Here is a 12,900-nt window from a genome sequence, read left to right as displayed (position 1 = left end):
ACAAACAGATGAAGGCTATGTTAAAAGGCATTTTGTGAAAAATAGAGAAATGCAAAAAGAGCCAAAGAGATTGGCTATGAACTACTTCTCTCTGGCACTCATGACCAATCAAGTGTGCTAACACAAAGTAGCATATCATAAATGCATGCTTTAAATGGTCTCAGTTATTAATTTGAATTTAAGCTGAAAAGCCTCACCACATCAATAAATCGTGAAGGATTTTTCTTGAACAATCAATTGAAAGAACTAGTTGATAATTAGTTTAGTCATTTGTTGCAAACCAAACTATACTAATATACAAAATGTTGGGGTCAGTAAGACTTTTCTTTTAAAGAAGTAAATACTTTTACAACAGATTTGTGTTTTAAATAAATGTGGTTCTATTGAACTTTCTGTTTATCGAAGTATCCTGGAACATATTCTCAGCATTGACAATAAATGTGTAATCAGCATATTATCGTCAGACAAATCAATTAGAATCTTAAAATATATTAAAATAGAAATATATGTATATAATGATATATTTAAATCAAGTAATGCAGCCTTTGGTGAGCATTTCTTAAAAAAAAGTCTTCCCAACCCCAAACATTTGAATTGTAGTTTAACTATATTTTGTTCCTGTGTGCAGTTTGCAAGCTCAACATAATGATGCATTTTCTTGCCATTATTTTTTGGTACACAGCCTTGTTATCCCAACACATTGGATTCAGACTGAAAACTCATGCGTAGTGCTGTAGAGTCAGTGCTGAAATGCTGGAGGATCCAGAATACTGAGCCTCTATGCAAAGCATGTCCAAAGAAATTTTCATTCACTATGGAAATTTCCATGACTTTTCTAGGCTTACTATAAAGTTCCCTCATATTTCCAGGTTTTCCATGATAGTAGAAATTATCATGCATTTCCTAAGTGTGTTTACTTAACATTATTTGTTTAAGGTGGTGGTTGTGACTCTTATGACGTCTTCACAGAAAGCTTGACACTGTTGAATACATACTCTGGTGCATCACTGTAGCTGCCTTGGACACAAGTATACACACCTAAAGCACTCCTTTCGTAAGGCAAGTGCTAGTGGTCCAGCCTGGTACTCCTCTCCGTTCATGACTGAGGGAACTCTTTCCTCATCCTCCACCAGCACTGCCAGCTCACTGTCACGACTGCCCAGCATGCTCCTGTCATTGATGTTAGCTGACCCTGATAACAACAGGAGAGGAAGGACATTTTACAGAATGTTTGATTTGAACACTTCCACTATTTTTGGAGCTCATCTTCATCAGGTAAATAGTAAATATCCCCAAATCTTAAATGTATAATTCACCTTCAGTTGCCAGTCCCCATTGACTTCCATAGTATTTGGGGGACACTAAGCAGGTCAATGGGAGCCAGCAACTGAAGGTTAACTATCCCTTTAACCCAGGGCAACAATTCTCCAACGGTACTTATTTAGATTTTTCCTTGATTGTTTGAAATTATTTAAGAGTTATCTTGGGGGGTACATAAATGTTAAAAATTGTTAATTTTGTTAAAATAAAGTTTATTATGCTCACCAAGGCTGTATTTATTTGTTCATAAATCCAGTAAAACGGCAAACCATTAAATATTATTATTTAATTTAAATTATGATGCAAAAGTTTTCAAATCACTCTAATATTCTAAAATAATCCTAATCCTTCTAATATTTAAAATCAATCTAATATATTCTGATTTGATGCTCAAGAAATACTTATTATTATCAATGTTGAAAACAGTTCTGGTGATTAATATTTTTTGTGGAAACCACAGGCATTCTGTGATGAATAGAAATTTCAAAAGAGCAGCATTTATTTGAAATAGAAATCTTTGTTAAATTATAATTGTTTTTACTGTCATTTTGGATCAATTTAATGCATCCTTGATAGATAGAAATATTACTTTATTTAAAAAAAAACCTATGGGTAACATTCAATTGGTAATGTGCATTAAAATAACAAAATAATCCAGGGTCACAGACACAGTAAATGGTCTTATTGTATTAATCTAAAGGCAAACGTCTCACCTATGATGTAGCAACGGTCGTCAGCGATGAGGGCTTTGCTGTGGACGTAGATGAGCTCTGTAACAGGGGACTGGCCGAGCTGAGAGTTTGTGCGCAGACCACACAGAGAAATATACTGTGTCCATTCATCCTGCACTGATGACGAGATGAGACAGTCATTATAACAATAAATGGCAAACCATCTGTGTGATTGGTTAATGGGAAGAATGCTATAATGCATGGCTGAAAAAACAACAACAGATAAACTAAATCATTTCGAATCGCTTATAAGACAGAAGTGAAAGTGACAGATGGAGAACCAGACAGGATCTAAAAAAAGTGGCAGAATTACAGACAGCTAAATATGTTTCTGTCAGATACTTACTTTGCTCCTTTAATCTTGAGAGAATGGAGTGTTCTCCTCGATTAATCGTTCTACACACAGAAAAAGTTTGAATTGTTTTTTTTTTTTGCATTGTGAGAGTGTGTGTATTGGTGTAGACGTTTGGCTGGTGTGTGTGTGTGTGTGTGTGTGTGTACCTGTAGGTGAAGTGCAGTATAGCCTGAATGGCATTTCCTCCTCCCTGACTGATGTCACCCTCAAAGCCAGGCAGTAGGGGAATTACGACAAACACCCTGTACTTCTTCCCCTCACTATAACAATTCAAATAAAGCGTACACTTGAAGCTAGAAAACACTAGGACACGGCTGAGTAATTTGTTTCACTAAACCTGTATCATGTTACAGAGGTAACACACCTGTGAGCCCGTAGGATCCGTTTGACAATAGCGTCTCCAATGGTGTTGAGTACATTCTTCTGATCTGAGCAGCTGATGAAGAACTGATTCTGGAAATAAAGAGGGACAGAGGGGGGCTTATTTCTTTTGCCTCACTTGTTTGTGAACTATGAAATGAGTCGCAGCAAGATCTAGCTCATGATCTTGTCCATTATTCACACTACTGTGGAACACAGAAAATATGATGAAGAATATTGGTAACCAAACCATTTTTGGTGGTCAACTTTTACAAAAATGTTTTGTGTTCCATTTTGGGTGAGTAAATGATGAGAGACTTATGAACTACCTGTATGCCATTAAAAGTATCACCTATAACCTCTTGAACTTAAAAAATGTACTAATCTGATTCTTACGGAAATATATAATAATAACAATAATAATAACTGCAATTGGGAACATCCTTATAAAATGTATAAATACATTCATAATTAATTGTCATAACTAAATTACTCACCAATAACACTGTCGTACTGTTAACACTACTTATCATATTTTAATATACTTAAATATAGTCAGCAGAATTTCATCGGGATAATATCGGTATTTGTTGATGAATGTAAAGTTCTTAAATTAAAGGTGTCAACATTTAAAGTTTCATTTTGTTGATTTTATTGTAATTTCTGTATGAATAAACATTTCCTCAGAATATAGTTCAAGTGCATCTGTTACATTCTTCCTATATTAGCTGACTCGCATAAGGACCCTGTTTCTGAGCATGAGATACGAGCTGAGGGCTATTGTGTGCTGCCAGCTGAATGCAGTAGAATCACATGATCCTAGAGGGAGAGAACAACTCCACAACACTGAGACTTTGTGTCTGCTCAGCTGTGTGTATGTGTGAAGTCTGATGAGTCAGCGGCAAATGCTTTTGGTAAGGTCATAGAGAAAAGTGTTACCTCTAGATAAATGTAATGCTCGCTGTTTTCAATAACATGTATATAGGCATTGAGGATAGATTGTTCACATGTGCCAGCAGACCAGCGATCCACAGAACGAAGAACCTGGGAGAAAAAGAGTAGGAAGAATGAAAAAAAAAAAAAAAGGTAAACAGATTACCACAGAGAGTTAAATAAGGGGGAATGAGGAAAAGTCAAATAAATTGCATGAAAACACATACCTGTACAGAGGCTTTTGTGGCACCGGGAATGGTGAATGGCAGCTTATCTGCTGTGCAGTGGGATTTTGGCAGTAGGTACGGGTAGAAGTCATCCTTGTACTTGTTCTTAAAGATCTGAAAAGACAAATAAGAATACAAGAAGAAAAAGCAACGATTAAAGATTCTGAAGAGTCTGATTGCATGATAAAAAAAATATATTAAAAATTACACATTTGATTTCTGACCTTTGTGAAGTTCCAGCGCTGGATGAAGTGCCGTGCAAGATCTCTGGCTGCCTTCCCATGATGCACTGCACCCAGGTCTCGCCAGGGGATGCGCGGCACCTGAGTTCTGTCAACATTGTCTGAGGGGGAAAAAAGCAGAAGCTACACTATTGGCTGAAGTCACATTCAATATTCCCTCATCTCTGTTCTCAAATTTCTACTTCAAATAAAGTTTGTTCCTTTGAACTTTCTATTCATCAAAGAATCCTGGGAAAAAAAAGTATCCGTTTCCACAAAAATATCAAGGAGCACAACTTTCATTTAATTATGACAAATATTTCTTGAGCAGCAAATCAGCATAATTAGAATGATTTCTGAAGGATCATGTGACACTGAAGACTGGAGTAATGATGCTGAAAATTAGGAACAGGAATAATCATTACAGGAATTTTATTAAAACAGAAAAACATTATTTTAAATTATAACAATATTTCACAATCTTAGTGTTTTAATTTATGTTTGATTAATTCATAAAAAAATGTAACCAGTAGTGTAAACAATGATATTATGTAAATCTGCATTGGACTGTGTACCTTGAAAGGGCTGATCCAGCTGTGTCCAGTCTCTCTTGATAAAGTTGCTGTAATCTTTTCCCAGCCACAAGAGGGCATTACAGCTCAGATCCACTTCATCCTCACACTCTGACGCAGGTTCTGTCAGAGGGACGGCAGAGCCATCCACAGTATTAGACTGAGACAGGAAGAGAGAGACGGAAGGTATGAGAAAGAAATTAAACACGGAAAGATGAAGAGTAAGAGACTGACATGTCATTTAAATATCCCATACAGCAATACCTCTTGGGCAGTCTCTGCATTATTGGCTGTTTTGGGGGGATCCAAATCACTTAGCCTATAGTCGCTGTCATCCCACCTCCCAAATGCAAGATCCAACCCACCCACAAAGGCCACTGATTGGTCGATGGAAACCATTTTCTCATGATGGGCCCAGAGAACCACAACTGAGGCCACATGATCAGGGTGACGCATCACCTAGGGCAAAATAAATACAGACATACAGACCAAAACAGAAATACAGTCATTCACAACACGGCCCGGAAAAAACACAGTAAGGCTATCATGATGTTGACGAATTACAAAAATAGGAAGGATGAGCAAACAGCAGTATATGGAGTCAAATCAATGCCACATACACTTGCAAACAATTGACGTAGCCTACTGCAAAAAAATAAATAAAGTTTTGCAAACGGAAATGAAAGTACTGAGAAAAAATAAATGTGCATTTTGCAGACAAATATAAAGAATTGCAAAATATAAATGAAACTGAGCAAAAACAATGATTTTGCACCTCGTGTTTTCCATAGCCAGGGATGGGCAGTATTTCAGATACATGTGTTTAAAACACATATTTGAAATAAAAAATTATATTTTGTATTTTTTGGAAAAAGACAAATGTAATTTGTATTTAAATTCATTTCAAATTAGTATTTTTGTATTTTCAAAATACATTTAAATGCTTTGTGCCAGTGTGATGTGCTTGGTGCAACTGCAATGATTCTAAGTATAGTATGCCACGACAGGAAATTTAAGTTCACACTTGCACACTGGCAGGCAATTTTTTGTGCATTTTGTAGATGGAGTGGAACACTGACAAGTAAGCCTACAATTTTGACTTACGGGACGCGGCACGTAGTGGAATCACCGCGTAGCTTCCGCTTTCACTTGTAGTGGAAGAGGTTTGTGTAGTTGACGCCTTGTTTATACTTTCGCCTGTCTCTCCCCCAGGGGTGTTAAACTCAATTCCTGGAAGGCCGGAGCCCTGCAGAGTTTTGTTCCAACCCTGCTTCAACACATATATATACCATGTAGCTTTCAAATAAGCCTGAACGACTTAATTAGTCGGATCAGGTGTGTTTAAGTAAAGTTGAAACTAAGCTATGCAGGGCTCCAGCCCTCCAGGAATTGAGTTTGACACCCCTGCTCTACACCATAAACCTAAATGCTGAATGTGCACAATCCTCCCTAAACGGTCACAGCTTTTTTGACACTTGCTTGACACTTTTTACACTTGCTCGCCTTTGTACAATTCTGTGAAATGACAGAGGGTGACTTGGAGTAATAGTTGTCCAAACCATCAGAAAACAGCAGAAAGTAGTTTGCCGAGTAGTTTGTCAAACAATCCTTTTTGTGAAAAGTTTATGAATAAATAGATTTCTTCACATATAAACCGATAAGGCTGTGGGTCATTTTGTAGGACACATATGAAAATGTGAAAGTACACAACATAAATCCACACAAAATAATAAAATCGTGAGATTTGAGATTGATTGACTTGTGACATTAGAACAAAACATTTTGTTTAAATGTAATGTACGTATGTACTGTATAACACTAAATGAAATATTGATTTAACAATACTGATTACTGATTACAATACTGATAAAAATCACTGATGAATGTTACACCACAAAAAATCTTCAGCTGTTGGTTTTATTGTTCATTAAAAAAATTAATAAATAAATAAACTTTAATAGTGTTAAATGCTCTGTAAATTAATTCTTTGAATTAATTTTAAATTATACATTTTAAATAAATGTTCTAATTTGAAGAAATTATACATGAAATAATTATATATATTATCCTTTCAGGATAAGGGAAGAGTAGGTACATTTTTTTTTTTTTTTTTTGCATTTAGATTAGATCCAGATGGATTTCAGCCAACAGGGATGACCATTTTTTTGTATTTTTAAAATACAAAATACTGTATTTTGTTTTTAAATACATTTTTCCACACAGTATTTTGTATTTTTATTTTAAATACATTTTCATGCATGTATGCCTATCTCTGGCTAGGTCAGATTTAATGTAAAATAATGTAATTAACTTGATAAACTATACATCATTAAAAAGGTTTAAGACTTCATTTTTTTATCTTACAGTGACAGCTGGCGCCCTACCACAGTTTAACACATTTTAAATCACCGTTAATACACATTTAGTTAACAAAACGAAAATGCATATTTTAATGCTACAAAATGTACACATTGAGATAAATAAACAGCAGATGTTCATGTTAGCAACTTCAAAACAATGCTAGAAAGCATAAAGTGAAAAATGGTATCACAAGCTCACACTTGACTGAAATGCAAAATAAAAGCAGTGTTGCAATTAAATTAGTAGCTATGGCCATGGAAAACATGAGGTGCAAAATCATATTTATAGTCTTATTTATATTTTGCAATTCTTTATTTTTGTTTGCAAAAAGTACATTTATTTTTTCTCAATACTTTCATTTTCATTTGCAATACTTTCCTTTCTTTTGCGAGGATATATGGCATTGATTTTTTCCCCATAGCTGTATAAACAGATGTGTATAGTGTATCAAACCTTAATATTGGGGTGCAGGTTCATCAGTGTTCTCTTGCTGTAGCCGCTGTTGATCCCCAGAGCCAGTTCCACCTCTTTATACAACAACACACACACCTTCACACCCTCTTCCTAAACACCAAACACACATCAGGTCATGTTAAAGTTCAAGGCCATCAATATAAATATAACTATAAATAATGGTCTGACACATGGAATGTTTTTTAAAATAGAGAAGATAATTAATTTAATGTATAAAAGTTTAATGTTATGTAAAAGGATCAACATACTGCTTTGCGTTTGAGAATCTTGTCCAAGCGCCAGTATGTTCCTGTAGCTGGACGTTTGAGGAAAACCTCTGGACTGAGCCTGCAGAGAGAGAAACTCAAATATCTTCAAATCACAAAAACTCAATCACAGATATAATTTAAACACATGAAATAAAGTGACAGTGGCACCTTCAGGTGTGTGACTATATGCACTGTGTGTACCATGAGCGCTCTGACTGACTATTTTCCCTGCAAATATTTCAGCAGTTGTTACATATTTGTGCCTGTATTTCTGTCAAATGAACCAGTGATGCCAATTATTTCTGATTTAATCATTCTTTTGAGTCAGTTCTCTCTTTTCATTGAACTGGCCGAACGTGTTGGGCCACTTTCTGTCATACAGCCTTCCTCTGGCCTCAGGTCTGAAATGAAAAAACTTAATTGGACAAATATTACGGCTGTCGTGAATGAAGTGAAAAATTAAACTAAAAGTGTTGATTGCAGCATTAGATTCAGATCTGCTCATATCGCAACAAGTTGAGCATTATAACAAAATCACAAACACGATTCTGTTCCAAACAAAGGTCTTCTACTTAGTCCTCACTGACAGAGCACTGCATTTCAGCCAGACCTCGATGGGGCCCGACTTATTTAGGCCCCATGGGACCGGGCTTCGGGCCAATTTTCATATCACGGCTCACAGGCGGGCCTACATCAGGCACCTAGGCGTCTCCTTCTTTATATATTTTAAAAAGACAACAGACTGCAGAAGGCACATCCTGTTTGTTTGTTTGTTTTCTTTCATTTACAAAAGCACAAGGTTTTGTTGTTATTGAGAGTGTACACAAATAAAAGCAGACTCTTTACAAGATGATGAATGATGTACTAATCTGAGCAGAAAAAATTGCATATTTTAAGTTGTTTCCACTGTTATTAGGGGGAAAATGCCAGTTAACGTGCTGGCACCTCCATGTTCTACAGCAAGCATGTTTTTTTAAGATTGGACTTTTTCATTAATCTTAAGGCCTTTGCACACTGAGTCCGAAATTCGCATGCAAAATTTTTGCACGTCAAAAAATAAATCCAACCTCACGTTATGTCAATCACACTTGCACACTGCCTCCGATTCTTTCGACTGTCAAAACTGGAACAGGTTCAATTTTCTGCGTTTTTCACATCCGTAAAAACCATAGACTGTAATGGGAAGTCGTGGCCTAATGGTTAGAGAGTCGGACTCCCAATCGAAAGGTTGTGAGTTCGAGTCCCGGGCCGGCAGGAATTGTGGGTGGGGGGAGTGCATGTACAGTTTTCGCTCCACCTTCAATACCACGACTGAGGTGCCCTTGAGCAAGGCAGTGAACCCCCAAATGCTCCCCGGGCGCCGCAGCATAAATGGCTGCCCACTGCTCCGGGTGTGTGTGTGTGTGTTCACTGCTCTGTGTGTGTGCACTTCGGATGTGTTAAATGCAGAGCACAAATTCTGAGTATGGGTCACGTCACTTTCACTTTTTTTGACAACTCAGAGCCACCGTAAAACTGCTGGCAATGGTGGTGAATGAATCGCCAGTGCTCAGATACCTACTATAATATATACAACTATTATTGTATTAAAATTAATTATAATTATAGCACACCAAGTCCCTGTAAGCCGTGTATCTGTGCACGCGCGTGTGAGCGCAAGTGTACCTTAGACATACTGCCAGTCTCTATTCAGGATCAATTGATTCACGGAAATTGGTGGTCTTCTAAATATGTGGCTCCAGTATCGCTAGCAAAACATCAAACTGAGCCACTGAGTAAACTTTTAATTGGTCTTGATAATCCTTGATAAGGAGGTGGAACTCTCCTTCCTCTCTACGCGATCGCAGGAGTGGATGGAACCAATATTTCCTCTTTCTTTTTCTCTTTTTAAGAAGAGAGAGGACAGAAAAAATCATCCTCACTACTTGAAGATGACATTCTGTATTGTTTTGCATTTTTTTTTCGTAACACATTCTTTAATACGGACTGGACTCAGAGTGCAAGGTCTCTGTGCATGACGATTTTTTCGGATCACGAATACGAAAAAACGCAGTGGACTCAGTGTGCAATGACCTTAACTGTTGAAAATGCTTGAAAATAAGAATAGCCATGTCCTGTGGTGAAGCCTTGATTATGCTTGAAGTGTTTTATGTCTATAGATTTCATTGTAGGAAAGTCAAGTCTTAATTTGAGAAACTGGCCCCTTGGTCGCCACTTTAAATAACAAAAACTTGTATTTAACAAAATAAATATTAAAAAACTAAACTAAACGAATACTCCAAGCATTTATCAAAATTAACTTAATAATGAAACCAAAATAGATATAACCACTTTGCTACTGAAAACAAAACTGGACTATTTTAATGACTGCAAAAGTAGTATAGGTTGGGTAATGTGGTGGACTAAAAAGAGAAAAAAAAAACAAAAAAAAAAACAATTGGGCTCCCGGGCCAAGAATTCTGATAAGGGGTCTGACAAAGGGCCAGACAAGGGCCTGAGCATCTCGGGCCAGAGCCGGGCAAGGGCCTAGATTTGAGGCCTGTGCAAGGCTTTAGCTGCATTACTTCGGTCAAAAATACATGAACAAAAATATTAATATTGTGAAATATTATTAAAATTTATCCATTTCAATTTTACTCCAGTCTTTAGTGTCACATGACACTTAAGAAACTTTTCCTATTATTATCAATGTTAAAAACAGTTGTGCTGCTTCATATTTTGTAGAAATCCTGATTTCAGTTCTGGATTGTAGGTCTTGATTGTATACAGTATGTGATTACAAATGAAGCTACTGACCCATTAAGGCCATGTACTGTACATGTGTGTGTAGTATTACACTGACCACCAATCGGTGATGAAGATCTCCTCCTTGGCCTGTTGCAATGCATCTGCCAGGTCTGAGAAATAGCCATTCCCATTAACATACCTGTCAATCAACCAATGAGTCATTTACTCAACTCCCACTTCATTACACAAATTGGGCCAGTCAATCAATTTTCCTTGATCGAAAGTTCAACAAAGGACATATTACATAAATGCACACACCACTTTGTGAGGGTGTCCGGTCTGGGTGGGGCGAAGCCTTCAAAGCGATTCATCTGGTGGAAATCACAGCGCTCAGAGAGACTCCGAATCTCATGACTCCACCACAAGGCCTGTCTGTAGCTATTGCACTTAATCACCAGCTTCCTACAAAACACACACATACCAGCTGTTGCTGCACATGTCTCTGTAAAACAGTCTGTCAGACTGGTGTAAGCAGTAGGAAGATTTCCTTATATTGATCTTTTTACCTGCTGAAGTTCTCGATGCAGACGCCATGCTTGGTATCAGTGTAAACACGTCCAACCAACACCTTCAGCTCAGGATCGAACAGCAGAACAAACGACACAACGCCAGGATCTCTGCTCATACACAGCAATTATAGAAAACAACGTAAATCAATTAGAAAAATTATTCATCAGGATGAAGCAAATATTAATTCACATTAAATATGAGTATGGTAAAATATGTATATAATATGGTAATAAATGGTAATAAAAGCTTGAGGCTATTCAGAGCAGAATCCAGCAACATTATACCAAATGAAAAACAACCAAATGATTTTGTCAGTTTCGCACTGATAATACATTACCATTTAAAAGTCTTTTAAAAACGAAATGCATTCTTTTTTAGCAAAATAAACGTGACAGTTGAATACATTTATTATGTAACAAATAATATTTGTTTTTATTTCAAATAAATCCTTGTCTTATGAACCTTTCATGGTTCCCACCATAGACTGTAAAAAAAGATGGACGATACGTCTCCACTTCCTTCCACTATAGTAAAGTGAAGCCAAAGCATCTCAGTATGACCGCTGCCATCTTGAGTAAATGACCTCATTTGGAGTAAGAGTCTATGCAGAAATGTCATGAGGTTGAGCCGTAGTATCAAACTCCTGCCCAAACTCCCGCAGACCCAATTAATCATAACGACACCCCCCAAATTTATAGCATCAAATTAATAGCTACAATCAAACTTATCACAAAAATGAACAATTGAACATATATCAGCATGATAACAACCACGTTAAATGACCAAAACCATCTTTCAGAAAATTATATTGGAAGTGTAATTTATTTTCTTATTTTGACTCAAGTCCTATTTGTTTACATTGAGTGGGCGGTGTTTATGACCTGTATTGCAGCCAGCCTCCAGGGGGCGATCAGATAGCCCGCAGCTTCACTTTTCAGGACATGTGAGGCATGGGTGTCCCCAACATTAATATTAAGCAGCACAACTGTTTTTAACATTGATAGAACGTGAGAAATATTCCTTGAGCACCAAATCCAGATAACACCTCTGAGTGTTCTTTATGAAGAAACATTTATATGTACAGAAGAACTTTTGAGATTCATCACTAAACATTGAGAACCCTCTCAGGATGTCAGTCTCATGCCAATTTACATTTTTGTAAATCGTGCTTTTGATTTTCTCAAAAAGTGCAAAATGAGGTAGGCCTGTATGAATGAATATATATATATATATATATATATATATATATATATATATATATATATATTTTTTTTTTTTTTTTTTTTTTTTTTTTTGGGAAAGTCTCTTATGCTTACCAAGGTTTCGTTTATTTATTAGAAATACAGTAAACACTGTAATATTGTGAAATATTGCCAATTGAAATTATCTATTTGAATGATTTAACATATAGGCTACTGTATTCCGAGTCATGTTGAGGTAATTAAAATGTCAAATTAATATTTTGCGTTCAATTATTTACTAATCACACAAGTGACCGATTGATTAAGGGGTAAAACTAAGCAGTGTAGGCTTTATCACCCCCTAGATGTGGATCCAACCCCGCCCCATGGATCTTGTGTTCTGCAGTGAGGGGCTACTGAAATAATCTGCTGGCTGTACACTAGGGCTGAAATGATTCCTCGAGTAACTCGATTACAAAAAATTATCGAGGCAAATTCCTCTGCCTCGAAGTCTCTTTTAATTTATTTTAATTCTCACGTCAGGTTCTTTCGCAATGATTTTTTTATGTGACACAACGCGTTGACGCCACCCACAAAGCGGAAGGAGACACAAGCGCTGA

General features: G+C 36.6%; 1 protein-coding gene and 1 long non-coding RNA gene across 3 annotated transcripts in view; one reads left to right on the top strand and one right to left on the bottom strand.

The window, feature by feature from the left end:
* Positions 1 to 12,900, bottom strand: part of LOC128003616 (phospholipase D2) — a 30,447-nt gene that overhangs the window by 4,497 nt on the left and 13,050 nt on the right. For both annotated transcript variants that reach the window (XM_052592539.1, XM_052592538.1), the window contains exons 9-23: positions 11,096 to 11,206; positions 10,848 to 10,991; positions 10,645 to 10,728; positions 7,803 to 7,881; positions 7,534 to 7,644; positions 4,984 to 5,178; positions 4,723 to 4,879; positions 4,151 to 4,269; positions 3,927 to 4,040; positions 3,706 to 3,810; positions 2,771 to 2,859; positions 2,553 to 2,666; positions 2,398 to 2,447; positions 2,034 to 2,168; positions 1,039 to 1,192 (exon numbers count right to left, since the gene is read on the bottom strand). In XM_052592539.1, coding sequence (XP_052448499.1) covers positions 1,039 to 1,192; positions 2,034 to 2,168; positions 2,398 to 2,447; positions 2,553 to 2,666; positions 2,771 to 2,859; positions 3,706 to 3,810; positions 3,927 to 4,040; positions 4,151 to 4,269; positions 4,723 to 4,879; positions 4,984 to 5,178; positions 7,534 to 7,644; positions 7,803 to 7,881; positions 10,645 to 10,728; positions 10,848 to 10,991; positions 11,096 to 11,206 — 1,761 coding nt within the window. The remainder of the gene's footprint in view (positions 1 to 1,038; positions 1,193 to 2,033; positions 2,169 to 2,397; positions 2,448 to 2,552; positions 2,667 to 2,770; positions 2,860 to 3,705; positions 3,811 to 3,926; positions 4,041 to 4,150; positions 4,270 to 4,722; positions 4,880 to 4,983; positions 5,179 to 7,533; positions 7,645 to 7,802; positions 7,882 to 10,644; positions 10,729 to 10,847; positions 10,992 to 11,095; positions 11,207 to 12,900) is intronic.
* On the top strand, positions 2,867 to 4,302 carry LOC128003642 (uncharacterized). Its single transcript, XR_008176367.1, has 3 exons — positions 2,867 to 3,680; positions 3,786 to 3,852; positions 4,161 to 4,302. It is a non-coding gene; the product is annotated as an uncharacterized LOC128003642 (long non-coding RNA).

Source organism: Carassius gibelio, chromosome A5 (genome assembly GCF_023724105.1).
Source record: "Carassius gibelio isolate Cgi1373 ecotype wild population from Czech Republic chromosome A5, carGib1.2-hapl.c, whole genome shotgun sequence".
NCBI classification, from domain to species: Eukaryota; Metazoa; Chordata; class Actinopteri; order Cypriniformes; family Cyprinidae; genus Carassius; species Carassius gibelio.
Note: the sequence above shows the minus strand (reverse complement) of the source record. Positions and strands in the feature narration are given on the sequence as shown.